Source organism: Podarcis filfolensis (genome assembly GCF_964270895.1).
Source record: "Podarcis filfolensis genome assembly, chromosome: 14".
Taxonomy (NCBI): domain Eukaryota; kingdom Metazoa; phylum Chordata; class Lepidosauria; order Squamata; family Lacertidae; genus Podarcis; species Podarcis filfolensis.
Window position 1 is genome coordinate 13,277,716 of NC_139616.1, and position 15,458 is coordinate 13,293,173.

A 15,458-nucleotide genomic window follows, 5' to 3' on the forward strand; every position below is an offset into this window, starting at 1 on the left:
TGCAGAAACAGAATGAAACGGGCTTGTAAACACTTGTTAAATTACCATGGACTGGAATTCGTCCCTAGATCCTAGCCACATAAGGGTATCACTTGGCTGAAGAAATTCATTACAGTGATAGCAAAAAAGCATTCTAGTTCTGCACCAGCTAAAATTCTACATGCCAACTAAAATTGGGCATGGCAATAAAATGTAGATCAAATAAGATCCCTTGATTACATCTGAATTATAACGGCTAGTTTGAAATTTGAGGGGGGGGGGCAGGGGTATGTGTGTTCCGCTGCATGGTGTAGCTTAGTGCAAAATGGAAGCATCATTTTACTTAACAGAGCACTCCCTAGTGAATATGACACTTACGTTTTGTAAAAACATTGTGAGCCACTTTCCTTAATATTTAATGAAGATGAGATTTCTGGCTCTCACTCCAATTTCTCTTCCAATTAAGAGGAAAAAAAGACACACATTTAATATCGGATATGGCCTATATTCACGTGTCAAAAATGGGTAAGTGCTTTTAGTGTATTTTTAGCCTGCTCCTTTTCCAAGCTCATTTCCTGTCATTCTTCGAAATTCTGTGAAGGAACCAATCAGATTTCTGCAAGAGTGCTCATTTGAAAGCAGGAGCCTGACTCTACTCTCATGGTTCTTGTGTATCGCATTTGATGGGCAGGCAGTCCTCTTCACGTTCTGGGATGCATGGACATGTGCGAAGAGGAGGATTTGATCTGGGTTACTTCAAAGATGTGGAGAAGGCAACACATACAAAGCTCAGTAATGGGGTATGTGGCACAGGTCAGGCACCATTATGAATAATCTTAGGAACTCAGTGAAACAGAAAGAATTCACACCATAGTGGCAGAGTTGATTTATATGCTCTTACCTCAGCACCTGAATAATTGAAGATTCCGACCACACTAACAGGAACTAGCTTGTTCACACAGCGACCAAGAGCTTTACGACCCAGGGCGAAGACAAAGGGGATTTCTTGTTCCCGTGCCATGGCTATTACGTTGTACAGAGCTTCATCCAGTCCACCTTGGTACATGCCGGGAGAAGAACAGAAGATTAAAATGTGAAGAACTTCCTCATAACTAGTTTAAAGTCTGCTAACTTTACATCAATAATCAAATGCTTAAGTCCAACTACACATTTCCAACCAATCAAAACTGTACCAATGCAGCACATACAGCACAGGATGATGAACTATAAAAACCTTTTACACATTCTGCATTTTAGGCAAAGAGCTAAGATTTAAGAGCACACCAAAAAAAAAAAAAACACAAAATGTGGATGTCACAAAAACCTGCAGCACACAGGCACATGAGTCAGGAAGTTGGTACTGGCTGCAGCTCAAACTTCAGTCATATAATTAAATATAATTTGCCAGTTTTAAGATGCTACATACGTAAGGATAAAATGATGGCTAAATTGCTACTTTAAGTCAACTTATTTTTATCAGTAAGACAAGGTTCTAAAGAAAAAGTCTAAAGGCCTTAGACAGGAAGTTCAATTAAAATATAAAGCCCTTGTTAGGACAATGCCAAGCCAAATCGCGAATGAGCAGATGTGTGGGCTTCCACAGAGATCATGACTGCTGTGCCGCACTGAATTTGTACTGGCTTAACGTATTGTCTGAACCAGGCCTGTGGTTCAGTGCTCCCAGAAAATCCACAAGCTGTAAGCCAAAAGACCAACTTTGGTTACAGCTTGCGGTTTTGTCTGGAGTGCGCTAAACCATGAGCCCAAGTTCAAACAACATGCTAAGCCGGACTATGCCTTAGTGCAGCAGCAGAACAACAACAACTGGAGGCAAGAAGCAAAGCAGCCATGATCTCCTCTCCGGAAGCCCACACATGTACTTATTTTGTGCTAAGCCAGTTTTGGTTTCATGCTATGTGTGAGCCAGTTTGCAATCCCTCCTCCTGTGCAAGTAGAAAGTGCATAAAAAGTGTGTGCATGTCATGGCATCCGCTCATGTCTTCTCCCCACAACCCCTGCCCCATCGGCAGGCTCTGTGCCACACAAAATCATTCTGCATTTCTCTGCAGTGGCTTCTTGAGGGGTGAAAGGAGCTGCAGGAGGAAAGGGAGAAAGAAAAGCCCCAGTGTGCACATGGTACTCTGCACACAGCTCTTTGAAAGCCCCTCAGTGCCCTGTAGAATAAAAAACAGCATAGGCAGAAAGAAAGAAATGATTCCGTGTTGAAGCAGAGAACCAGACCGAAGCTGTAAGTGAAGGTGGTCCACCAGAGATAATCATTAATACCTTTTGACTGGATTTTCTCACAGTTTGGAGAAATGATTACACACTTGATCTTGTTTAACTTCATGTGTTTTGTAACCTCGCGTAAACCCATCACAAGCCTCCTCTTTGCTTTTGCTCTCATGGGGTCCTTTTGGTAAATTCGTTCTTGGAAGCTGACAAGCTCTTGTAACAGGAGGGTCACACACTCATCTATTTCTTTGCTTAGAACTTGATTACAGTACCTGTAAAGTCAGAAGGGATACAATAAGACAAAGTTCAAGAAGGCCAAACTGCTTTCACTATCCTTTCCTCAAGGGTTTTTACACTTTTCTGAAGTCCTTTAGCTCATCCCTCTATATGAGAGAAGAGCTCGTGTTAAAATACCCAGGTACTTTAATCTGCTAAGTAGCCCAAAGCTATATATTTATTTTATTTTAATTATTGCATGTATAACACACCTATCTTTCAATGAGCTTATGGTGGTGTGCATGGTTTTCCCCTTCATCATTTTATTTTCTTTCACCAACTGTGTGAGGTAGGCTAGGCCGAGAGATCATGCCTGGCTCAGGGAGCTTCATGGACAAATCCAGATTTGAACCCTGGTCTTCCACTTAAAGATCACTTTAAAGCCCTTCTATCTGCACTGCAAGTAGCAGGGCTTTTTTTTCAGCTGGAAAAAGCTCAACAGCTTTGGGTGGGTGCTCCCCTTAAAAACCTCAGCAAGTTCCACCACCTCTTTTTTTATAGAAAAAAAGCCCTGGCAAGTAGTATATCTCCAATCACAGCTTATGAATGTTTAAAAAGCAAATTCAAGCCACCACATTCGCTCTTTGGTCAGCCTTGTATTTAATTTGCCACCTGGTAGCCACAAGAAATAAGGAACTGCAAGCAAGTTAATGATGACCAAGCACCCCATTTCTCCTTTTTGTCCACACAAAGATAGAGTGGAGAAAGAACTGATCAATCTGTCTCTCCTCTGTGAGCCACCAGCAGGGTAATAAAGTATTTTGGAGGTTAGTATCTTCCTTGGTGTTATTTACAAGGCTGCCCTGAATGCAGGCCTTCCATACTTTTTCCACGTCACCTGAAAATTGTTTTGCACATTTAGTTTTTCAATGGCAAGATGACTTCAGCATCTGGAAACATGTACAAATGTAATTTACAAGTGTCGTGTGAAAGGGCAAAATATCACAGGAATCCAGGAATAGCTGGTGAGCCAATTGGACCCTCTTCTTCACTGATGGAGCTCTGGCCTCCGTTACCTGTGCTTGGTAATTTGAAATATTACATATGACTGGCTTTTGAACACTATCCAGAAGTTGCAGCTGGTGCAAATTCCTGCTGCATATTGCTGGGCCATGGAGAATGAATACCTCTTATCTTAGCACAACTGCCTTGAGCTAATTGTTTCCAAGCCCAAATTATGGTGCTGGTTTTAAAGCCATGATCAGGGCAGGACCTTCATACTTTAGAGAGGGCTTTATATCAGAAGGACAGACCACACTGTATGCCCCATCCTTTTCTAAGGTGAGGTTAGGGAAGATGCTGGAAAGGGAATTTTCTTTCACACAAGATCTGCCTGGCCACTGTACTTTTGGCTGCTGAAGCATTCCTTTTTAAAAGAGCTTTTCATTGAACATATTTAGGTTTATCTTGATATTTCGTGGCATATTTGCCATCTTTAATATTTATGTCTACAACTTTGTGTAATTTTAGAATCATTGCTTTTATTTTGTCAGTTAATCCGAATCTCAAACTAGCAGAGAATGTGGCACAGATGTTTCTGATACAAGCCGCCTAAACTAAAAGATCTCCCAAAAAATCTACCCTAAAATCATTTAGAGAACCAAATATTGGTATCCAGAATACCAAAACCTAGTATCACTCAAAGTGACCCCAGGCACTCAAAGCGAAAGGTAAAGCAAAGACACATGGTCTGTCAACAAGGGGTAATTTACAAAATCCTCTCTCATCAGGATTGGCTAAGAATGCCTATTTTGTCTTCTCTTCCAGTTATGACTTGACTAAGCTATCAAAATATATTTGGGGTGCAGATACCTTCTCTCCTGTCTATGATACACTATGCATAGCATGGCTGGAATTTATTTAAGTGCAACTGTCATGCTTTGCAGCACGGGCTGAACTTGGGTTGTTTTTGGTCCATTATAAACTAAACTCTGTGGGGTAGCTCAGTTGGTACAGCATGAGGCTCTTACTCTCAAGGTCATGGGTTTGAGCCCCACACTGGGCAAAAAGATTCCTGCATTGCAAGGGGCTGGACTAGATGAACCTCATGATCGCTTCCAACGCTACAATTCCATCATTCTACTTACACTGTAATACACATTTTATTGGACAAGTGATGCAGGAGGTTAGTTTTTAAAAACAGCTCTTACTCTCGGAATCTCTTGCTATGAATCTTCGTGATGGTTGAAGAAGCCATTGGGCTACCTATTCCTGAACTGGCAGGTGAGCCTTGGGATACTGGAGTCATGCAGTAAGGAGAATTTTGGCTTGCCGGAGAGAGTGAGGTGTCACTCGGCACACTCAAGCCAGTTTCTGGAACAAGTAAATAATAAAGTCAAAAACAGCATCTGTGTGGATCACTGGAACCTATCATTCCTTCACGCCACCATGACACTTTTAAAAGAACCCAACACTGTAAACCAGACTAGCCAATAGTATGATCTGACAGATCCAGCTTTTGTGCATCAAAACAATGGTGCACTGACACCATGTGGTTGCTGTGCTGGTTTTTTTGTTTTGTTTTCAGTTGGGGAAAAAATATTAAACTACAGCTAGCAATTAACTATAAAGGCAATTTTAAAAACTTATAGGCTGAGATATTGAGGCTGCCAAGTCATGGACTATGTTACTATACAGCAGGCTTCCTCAACCTCGGCCCTCCAGATGTTTTTGGCCTACAACTCCCACGATCCCTAGCTAGCAGGACCAGTGGTCAGGGATGATGGGAACTGTAGTCTCAAAAATATCTGGAGGGCTGAGGTTGAGGAAGCCTGCTGTAGAGGCTCTTCAGCTGCCCCTCCCCTCCACAGACTCCTACTGCTCTTGAAAGGCTAAAATAGCTTCTGGAGTGACATTTTATTTACAATTTAGATTAAAAACATGTACAAAGCTTACTCCTTCTGGTCCAAATTCCTAAGCAAAACAATACTTGCCATGGGCAAGACACAGAGCTCCTGATTTAGTAACTCTACTTGAAATTACAAAAAATAAATAAATTAAAATGATCAAGGGCACAGACATGCACTCAGGGAATACTGTAAAGCATATTACTGTATCTAGACAGATATTTCAGTTCAATCTTTAGAGTTCTGACCTTCTTGAGATGCTACGTCTTCTGACTGATTTGGAGTCAGATTCACCTCTTGTTCTTCATCAGCTCCCAGAAGGGTATGATCTACAGATAAGCGTCCCTTTTTTTCTTCTCTTTCTTTCAAGATAATCTGGGTGGGGGGTGGGGTGGAGAGACAGTTTAGGATCATGTGAGCAATGCTAATTTCTTCTACAAATTAATAAGCTTGCTGCTTCGTAGAAAAAGGGATAGCGAATTTAATGTGGATCTTTTGTTCATAAGTGCAAGTCATTTTTCAGAAGTGGGTGGATGTTCTGAACAACGAAGGGACAGCAGGAAAAAAATTGTATTTTTTATAAACACCACGAGAAAGGAAAGTTACCTGTGTCAAAAGAAAATTAGGAAACAATGTAAAAGTTGGAAATATATTATAATATACAATACGTTACTAAGATTAGTATCATATACATAATCAAATATTCTAAAACAAAATAGTTCTTTAAAAGGAAAGATTAACCACAGTATTTATAAAATAATATCCTTATTGCAAACCAGAGTATAATAAATCTAACTGCCAATATTTAGGGCAAATAGTGATTTCAATTGCCAGATGATTTTAAATCTTGCTGTCTTCCTCAGTGGCACATGCAATCTTTTATTTCAAGAACGTGATACTTGATGATTGCAAATTTGAATTTCCTTGTCTTTGGAGTGGAGAATCCATTAGTTGTCATTTTTATGTATGTGCAATAGCAAACTTAGCCTCCTCACAACTGTATTATTTTGTTTCATATTGGGTAGGATCTGAGAAATGGGGAGAGAAAATCTTGTTGTACAAGCTAGACACCACCCTGTCATTCAAAGCTAGTCTGGAATATCAATGGACCCCCAGAACAGTGTGGAACAGGGCCCTGGAGGTTGTAGCAAGACTGAGAAGAGTTGGGATAATTCAGTGGTGCTTTCTTACACAAGCAGAGGTGCCTTTCTGCTAACACAGGACATCACTGGATCCAAGCCCTTGTTATGCCTCACTTTTGCATGTTTTCTTTTTAAAAAGAAAACACAGCGACATATGAAAATAAGTCAGAATTGAAAAATACTTTCCTCCCCCCAAAATCCTTTGCTCACACACCTGCAAATAAAACCATGCAACAATAATCAAGTACTGTACAGTGGTACCTCCGGTTGCGAATGGGATCCATTCCAGAGGTCCGGCCATATCCCAAAGTTTTTGCAACCGGAGAGACCGCTTCTGTGCATGCACGCACGGTGGTAGAACACTTCTGCGCATGCGCGCACGGCGAAACACTTCCGGGTTTGCTGTTTTTGCAACCCAAAGTTTACGTTACCCGAGGGTAACTTAACCCAAGATTCCACTGTATTTAAATTGATACAGCTATTATTTAGAAGTGGTGCAAAACAGTATTTATGATTAACTGATTCGACAATTTTAAAGTACCTGGGACATGGCAAAAATCTTTGAAAAAGGAGGGCCTAGTTTCTAGGATCCCAAAATAAGAATAAAGGAAAGCCATTTAGGCTGTGTTGTTCATTAAATGCGTGTTGCCCCTTTTATTGGCCATATCCTACATGGTTAACAACAGGGTAGTGATTACCAGTTTTAGGCTCTCTGGTACAGAGAAGGTATTTGGTTAGTCTGTAACCCAGATATCATAACTGGGGCATAACCCCAGGCACATTTTTTGGAAGGGGCGCAACCAGGCACCCCCATGACATGCTCCCTCATTGAAGCCTGGCTCTGGCACGCAAGGGAGCTACTGAGGCAGCTTTCTTACACCCAGCTGCAGCAGCTGCACTCCCAGGTCAAGCCTGACCCGGAAGTGGAGTGCAGGAGAGTCAGAGGCAGCGTTGTTGCTGTGCGAGCAAAGGGAGCTGCCGAAAAGAAACAAGCAAATATAACCTTTTAGCTTTTTGTGGTGTAAAATGTCCACTGTTCATCTGCTAGAAATAACACAACTGGTCTTAAGGGCATACAGTATCAGCCTTTGCAGAGAGGCTACTGAATGAGAAAGATGACCTTAAATATAGGCAACCCTTAGATCAGCAGCTAGGCCCACAGCACAACTCAGCGTGGGCAAACCCTGGGAATTAAAGAAATAGATGCCGCGGGGCAAAGAGAAGAACAGCTCATTAAGGGAACTGTGTTTTCGTGAGCAGGGAGACCATTTTTTGAATCGAGCACTTTTACTGAGGCAGTTTGGATCTGTTGGGGATGAAATAAGTGAAATCAAGGTATTGATTGGCCGGTTGGCTTCCTTGGTGCTCTGGTAGTTCCCATCATCTGGGTGGGAGGGGAATCATATGTCATGATCATGAATGGAAACTTATCCTGTCTCCTAATTTAAAATAAAATAAAATAAAATAATAAAATAAAATAAAATAATAAAATAAAATAAAATAAAATAAAATAAAATAAAATAAAATAAAATAAAATAAAAATAAAATAAAATAAGCTGGGCCATTAGGATTCATGATCACCATGTCCACAGGCAACATTCTAGAAACTGCTTACCTTTTTAAGTGCTGTTGGACGCTTCAGCTTTGAGAGCTCCCTTTCTTTTCCTCGTTTCACTTTTGGGGCAGTGGAGTCCAAAGGATTGAGACAACCCACTGACGGCTGTCCTTTAGTTAAGGATTTTCGGTTGGCAGGTTCTTTGGCATGAAAAGGTGCAGCACTGCCAACTGAATGAAATCAAGACAACCATTATTCTAACCCCTACTACTGAAAGAAAACCAACATTAGCACACACACACACCCGATCAGCTCTTGTTACAAAAGCCTTTTCCTCTCATTGGAAACAAAAACAGACAACAATGACAGGAAAGTTACACAATGGAACGATTCTGCTTCCAGATGGCTTTAAACTAGTATTCGGTTTAGTCTACTGTTTTGCAGGAACACTTTAGCTCAGCAAGGAAACAGAAACATGATATGTCCCTTAAAATTAATAGTATGTTATTTCAATTGTTAGCAGAAAGGAACCTTCCTTTGGCTGGCTTTCAAAGAACTGCACAGCCAGCCTCATACACCCAAGGAGGATTGCCACACAGAAACCATTTTTGAAATTGCGGAGGCTTGCATTTTATCCTTGCAACAACACTGTTAGCCAGATTAGGCTGAGTGGAGATTTGAACCATAGCTCTCCCCCCCCCCCCCCCCGATCTTAATAGCGCTGTATTATTATGCACTCTACATGGAGCTATCCTTTTAGGGGATTCAGAAGTGTAAACTAGTGCAGAAAGTAGGTGACAGACTGCCAAGTGGTGTAGCTTATTGAAGCCATATGACATCAGTTTTGAGAGTTGCACTGACTGAATTGGGCTCAGAAGCATCCAAAGTGTTGCTGTTGACATATAAAGCCCTGAACAACTTGAAATCCAAACACCTGTAGGTGTCTAGGTCCTGAGATCCGAAGAAGAAGCCCTTCTGGAAGTCCTGCCATTTACTGTAGTGCATCAGGCAGTGACTCAATATAAGGTCTTTTCTGTGGTAGCACCCTGGCTATAGGACTTACTCGCAGCAGAAATATAATTGTAGTCTGTATTTTATGAGTTTCCACAGCAGATGAAAACGTCTCTGTTCACCAAAGCATTTACGAGCAGCTGGTCACTTGTAACAAGGAATTGCTTTCTGTTGCTGGCTTGGCAAGACCTACATTGGCTCCCATTATGTTTCAGAGCACAATTCAAAGTGTTGGTGCTGACCTTTAAAGCCCTAAACAGCCTCGGCCCAGTATACCTGAAGGAGCGTCTGCACCCCCATCGTTCTGCCCAGACACTGAGGTCCAGCGCCGAGGGCCTTCCGGTGGTTCCCTCCACTGTGAGAAGCGAAGTTGCAGGAAACCAGGCACCGAGCCTTCTCGATAGTGGCACCAGCCCTGTGGAATGCCCTCCCACCAGATGTCAAGGAAATAAAGAACTATCTAATGTTTAGAGGACATCTGAAGCCAGCCCTGTTTAGGGAAGTTTTTAATGCATGATGTTTTAATGTATTTTTAATCTTTTGTTAGAAGCCACCCAGAGTGGCTGGGGAAACCCAGCCAGATGGGCGGGATATATATAATAAGTTGTTGTTGTTGTTGTTGTTGTTGTTGTTGTTGTTTTGTTGTTGTACTGGTTTTAATGTATTATTGTATTCTATACTTTTTTATAACTATAATAATCCACCCTGACATTTAATATTACATAAGCAAGCCAACCTGACTTTATTCATCACACAGAATGGTACAAACATTTACTGAATAACAAAAACGTACTCCAATCATCCACGACCCATTTGGCACACTGGTTGGGAACGATTGCCGCTGCAGTCCAACAAATTTTGGAGGGCCACAGGTTAGCCTTAGGTGGAAAATGGCTGAGAAACGAGTAGCTATAAAAACCAGCCAAGTGAGATGTACCCACCTGTGTAAGAAAGGGGCCTGGTATTTGTGATCTGGCGAGCTTTCATAGCTTGCTGCTGTTTTTCAAGAGCGGCTAGCATATCCCCCAAGTCCAACTGCACAGGTGTTTTGCTCTTCTTTCCAGCTGCTTTTGAAACTGCTTCCTATAATCAGAATAAAAGTAGTACAGTTCACCTCCAGTGACCAGAGGCATAACTTAAACCAGGCATTATAAACTTCCCATGATCTTGGTCAGGCATCCCCAACCTGCGGCCCTCCAGATGTTTTGGCCTACAACTCCCATGATCCCTAACTAACAGGACCAGTGGTCAGGGATGATGGGAATTGTAGTCCAAAACATCTGGAGGGCTAAAGGTTGGGGATGCCTGATCTTGGGTGTTTAATCTGTTTTCCTGAGGGTGGGGTGCTAGAAGATACCGTTGGTTCAATATAGCAATAATGTTTTTGTGCTTACAAACAACAAAGGCATAGCCAAGGCAGTACATACAAAACCTAGAAGGAGAGATGTAATTCTAGGAAATATTACAACTTGAACATTCTTCTTGCAAGTGAAGCTCTATTAACTTTTTGGTAGGTTCACCAGGGCTCCTTTGGTGATTATGATTGCTTTGAGGATTGTACCCAGGATGGAGGCTTCCAGCTGGCTGTCCCTGATTTAAATATGCAGCCAATCACGATTATAACATAAAAAAGAACAGACCTGGAGTTTTCTCTGCTCCATGCTAATTTCTGAATACTCTTGAGCTGTAGCCAGTGCTGCTGCTAGGGCTTTCTTCTTTTGACTTTTTGCCCGTTTTGGAACAGATGTGGTGATTGGAATTGGAGTCTGTACAATATTGATTGGAGAATTTTCGGGTAAACCATCCAACTAGGGTGAACAAGGAAAGAGAGCACAGCTTTAAAGGTGTTACAACAGAAAGCATAGCTCATCACAAACTTGCCCAAGTAGACCTTGTTTCCCAAACTACCTCAACTGTATCAGCACACAAAGTAGTACACTCATATAGGACTTCCTAAGTGGTCAAAGTGCTTTTTTAAACAGTATCTCAGTTAAGTCTAAGCAATTATTTGATTTGGCAGATGCAGTCCTCTACCAATGGCTTTTAGGTCCCATGAAAAAGGCAACTCATAAATAATCTAGAGACTCAAAATATTACTAGCATGAATGATTTACTCCAGAAGGGCTGGATCTTTTTACTTGCTGCTGGTATATGCACATGGAGAGGGGCAAACAGTACTCTTCTATTTTGCATTAGTTATTTCAATTATTACTCCAGTCATGACTAGAATAACGAGCTATGCAAGGTGTTGAAGCTCCCTCCACACCTCTGGCTTTTGAGATTTCAGCAGACACTGCTCACACTTTCGGGCATATAATCCAAGCCATAAAAGGCTAGAAACATGCTTCCTTCTTTAAAAGCAAATATTCTTATGAAACTGAATTCTGCACCTCGTTCCACCACATTCTTGTTTTCTCCACTCCCACAGAATAGAAGCATTCACTGCTGCTGCATTATCAATAGTCAATCACAATATCTAGCGAAGAAAACCAGCTAATTTAAATCAAAATACTATTTACATTATAAAAGCCTCTTACCACTTTAGGGGCATGTTTCAGCTGCATATTACCACCCTTGGAATTTCCATTTTCACTGTTTAACTCTGGAAATTCGTCTTCATCCTAAATAAAAATATTGGGAGGATTTGAAATGAATTAAGTTTGCATCGCTCTATCTCTACTAAGCACCAAGGCCTCACGTAAGCCATTAGCAGAAGTTAGCAGATGCCACTCTGCAATGCTTAAAAAAGAATAACTTGCCCAATCATGAGACACTCATCATGCAACAATTAGAGAAGGGAAGATGCTGGCAGCAAGATGCTAGGACACACTAAAAAGTAACAACGAAATTTGAAAGGCAAGTTTATATGCTTTCAAAATGAGCATGCCTATTATGTAGGACACAAAAACAGCCTTCTTTGCACATAATAATAATCCTAGTGTTGGGAACCTGAGGGCCACAGGTCCTCCTGGGCAGTCTTTCAGGGGCCGCCTGACAGTAGAGGGTAGTGCCAGAAGCAGAAATGGGAAGAGCAACAGATAACATTTGTACCTTTGTACAATGATTTCCACACACACACACGCCCCAGTCCCTCTTTGTTCGGCATCCAAACAAGCAAGAAGCTTAATGAGTCCAGTGACACAAGCGAGCCAGGCAAAAATGCTCAAGGAGGAAGCAAGGGCAAAGCGGGAGATAGAGAGACCTGGAGGGTGACATTCTGCCTCGGGCAACAAGGTTCCCCATATATTGCAATAATCTATGGTCAAAAATAAAACCAAGGCTCACTCTGAATGAACAGTGTGCTGGTGCATGGAGTTCAAGTTCATGGGTTCAGCTCTGCCTGCCTCCAGGAGAAACAAACCATGAAACTTGGCTTAGGATTTATGTGTGAACCAGTAACCACAGGTTGCTTCTTCCAACAAACTGCAAACGGCAAGCAAAGAACAAATCTTGGCTTCTACACATTGTTAGTTTAGAAAGAAAGAAACCACAAGATTTGTAAGTAACACTGAGCAAATCCTTATGGTTCGCTTCTTCCAGAGGCAGACAGGGTGGAGTGGAGGTGACAAAACATGATAAGCCGATTACAAGGCCGCCATCGTCCACTCAAAAATTTCAGGGAGGGTTTTGTGTGTCAATTACTATGAATGAATAAAAAAGTTACCTCAAAATAGAGGGGCTCAGGACTTGGCTCTGTTCTGTTTGACTGGTTTATGGTTATAGGCTTCTCGTGTTTCTTCTGCAAGTTCTGTCTTCTCTCTGATGATGTGCTATGTCCCCTACATCTAAAGGCAGGCTACACGTGCATTAAAAAAAACACAACCCAAAACATATTATGGACTGGTACTTTTCCCAACTCTATCATGAAATAACTCTTGTCATGACTAAATGGTTATAAATCTCATGTGCCCTTTAATGATGTCCCCAAATGCTCTCTATAGCTCTGAATCAATGCATGGTACAAGTCTGCCAGTTTTACATGCTTTCTACAGTAGCTTTCATCTTTTAAAGAAACTGATGTACAGCCCTGCTTAACCTGCAAAACTTACACTAAGTTTAGGGTTTTCATAGTAAAAGGTTACCTGTGAATTACTACACTGCTCAGGTTGCCGTCCACCTCTTGAGAAAACTGGTGTTCGCTCTATCCAAGGCTTTTTCTGAGTTGCTTGGGAACTGACACTTGCCCAACTGACGGCTCCTGAAACAAACATTGCAGACATTTAAGGAAATACTCCATGTATGAAAAACAAAGTGTAAAAAAATATATCCATTCTCCAACAGTACTGAAAGTTATACATATAGGGAGAGACAGCTAGGTGCAAAATCTAGCTCTGTGTATATATACCCTGTAAAATTAGTTCCTGTTTTCAGTAGTTTTACCTGTTCTAATGGTTCACATCAGATAATTTTGAATGAAAGTGGCTTGTTATAGCTATTACTCCCATGTGTATTGTCTGCCAAGTACAACATGTTTTCTTTCTAAATGAACATTTATTTGTTCCTTTACTGTAAGTTACTTGCATTGTGTTAACGTAAGAAGTAAGGAATGCACAATTAAAAATGAAGCCTTATATGCATTTCTTACGGAGCTTAATTTTCACCTCAGGCCTGGCATATTTATCAGACAGAAGGACAATAGAAAAAAGGTGGTTTATTGATGCTGTTAGGAAGAGAATGTTGGCAAAAACAGCAAAGCTTGAGTGCTTGAGATTTTTTGATCTCTCTCTCTATATATGAAAGTTACCTGGATGTATTGATGGTTCCATCATCTGAAAATTTTAAAAAAGAAGAGATTTTAAGATTTTGCTTATTTTGTACCATCTTCATCCCTTTTAAACACTTCAGGCGTTTACCTACATTTGATGCAGCAGATTCTGCGCTCCTTGAGGTCACACCAGCAGCCTGGTTGCTGTGTTTAGGACTGCAATAACCACTGTCACTATCAATGTCTGCTTCGCTAGCCCCTTGCTCACTAGAGGATTCCGCAGGGTGGGAGGTTCGCCGCCGCCTGCTTTTTGGTTTCCAGTGCATGGCGCTCACACTCTCAGACAGTGACTTGCTTGCGATCTCCGATGGAAAGTCTGCAATGCAAGGCAAGTGGGATTACTAAGAACCAACAGTTCTTTGGAGCAACCTAGTCTTCTTCCACAAACATACAAGCAGTTAAGAAGAGCTGTCACAATAGTAATAGAATTATCAGGCATTCTAGATAGTTATCTAGAACAACCCATTGCCAGAGAGTTTTGTTACAGGTGCAGATGGCAATAATTTCCCCTTCCTTCTACAGCCTTGGTGCTTGAGTTTCTAAAGTGCAAAATAGGCAATGGATGGTACCTATTTTTATTTTATTTACATCCCACTTCCCCCCCCCCCCACAATGGGACTCAAGGAGTGTTACACAAATTAAAACAGCACAGATAAAATACAAAATGCTAAAAACAAATAAGAACAGCTGTTGCTATGCTGTGTGGGAAATGTCCCAGATTCTAGTTAATTATGCTCGTTTTTAAGAAACTATTCCTTCTTCCCCATATTCCATTCCCACTCTGCCCTGGTCAGCATTCTGTGACCATCCAGCATAGTTAGTCCTCACTGGACCATTTTTGGACTTGGCCAGCCAACTGAAAGTAGTAATATACTGTCAGTTGTGATTATGTTCATAAGAACATTATGTTCTGAGAAAATAACTGAATAAAATTTGACTTTAAAAGACTGAAACATTAGTGGCAAAGAAGGGAGACACACCACCTGAATGATGCCTAACAGCCAATGTAAACTTGCCCAGGAGACAAGGCAGATTAAACATTATCAGCTTTGTACAAGGACCTTTTCAGGTACAAGGAAATGTCACTTAAGCATAGAATATTACTGTACCTGTCTGCTGACAAGCATCCACCAAGAGTACAATTTTAGGTCTGCTCTCAGGGCCTGACGCACTGGTCTCTTTCTGGATAGCAACACTTTTCACCGGAGGCCTTTTGCTTTTTATGTGTATCTGTGGAGGCTGTTGCTGTTTAAAAGGATTAGCCAAGGAAAGAGATTTATTTGGTAAGCCAGTGGACTTGGTTTAGGAAAGACAATTTCCATAGAAAACAACCAAAGAAGATTATTGAATATTATCCGCAAACATTTGGAAACTAATCTTAGATCAATCAGCACTTCAACAAAAAATCAACGTATGTTCCATACAAAACAATTAATAAATAATGAGTACCAAGTACAGTCCATTGTTTAAAGATCTTTCATATTTTGCTAAGCAGCTTTCATCTATCTGTACTGATAACTAATAAACTATGATTTCTACATTAGGTACATTCACACTTCTGATGTTCCAGCTACTGCAACGTGTTTGGAACCCAAGCCTAGCATGTCTAGCTGCTGAAATTCTGACATTTCAGTAACAGTGCTTTACTG

The 15,458-nt window shown here is 41.2% G+C and overlaps 1 protein-coding gene across 2 annotated transcripts in view; it reads right to left on the reverse strand.

Annotated features, from left to right (window-relative positions):
* SECISBP2L (SECIS binding protein 2 like) overlaps positions 1–15,458 on the reverse strand; it is a 34,541-nt gene that overhangs the window by 4,705 nt on the left and 14,378 nt on the right. Inside the window, exons 4-16 of one of the 2 annotated variants that reach the window (XM_083586274.1) lie at positions 14,919–15,054; positions 13,902–14,125; positions 13,789–13,813; positions 13,127–13,242; positions 12,709–12,840; positions 11,582–11,665; positions 10,685–10,852; positions 9,986–10,127; positions 8,094–8,263; positions 5,585–5,711; positions 4,641–4,803; positions 2,266–2,486; positions 881–1,035 (exon numbers count right to left, since the gene is read on the reverse strand). In XM_083586274.1, coding sequence (XP_083442400.1) covers positions 881–1,035; positions 2,266–2,486; positions 4,641–4,803; positions 5,585–5,711; positions 8,094–8,263; positions 9,986–10,127; positions 10,685–10,852; positions 11,582–11,665; positions 12,709–12,840; positions 13,127–13,242; positions 13,789–13,813; positions 13,902–14,125; positions 14,919–15,054 — 1,863 coding nt within the window. The remainder of the gene's footprint in view (positions 1–880; positions 1,036–2,265; positions 2,487–4,640; positions 4,804–5,584; positions 5,712–8,093; positions 8,264–9,985; positions 10,128–10,684; positions 10,853–11,581; positions 11,666–12,708; positions 12,841–13,126; positions 13,243–13,788; positions 13,814–13,901; positions 14,126–14,918; positions 15,055–15,458) is intronic. The other variant, XM_083586275.1, reaches the window with a different exon arrangement.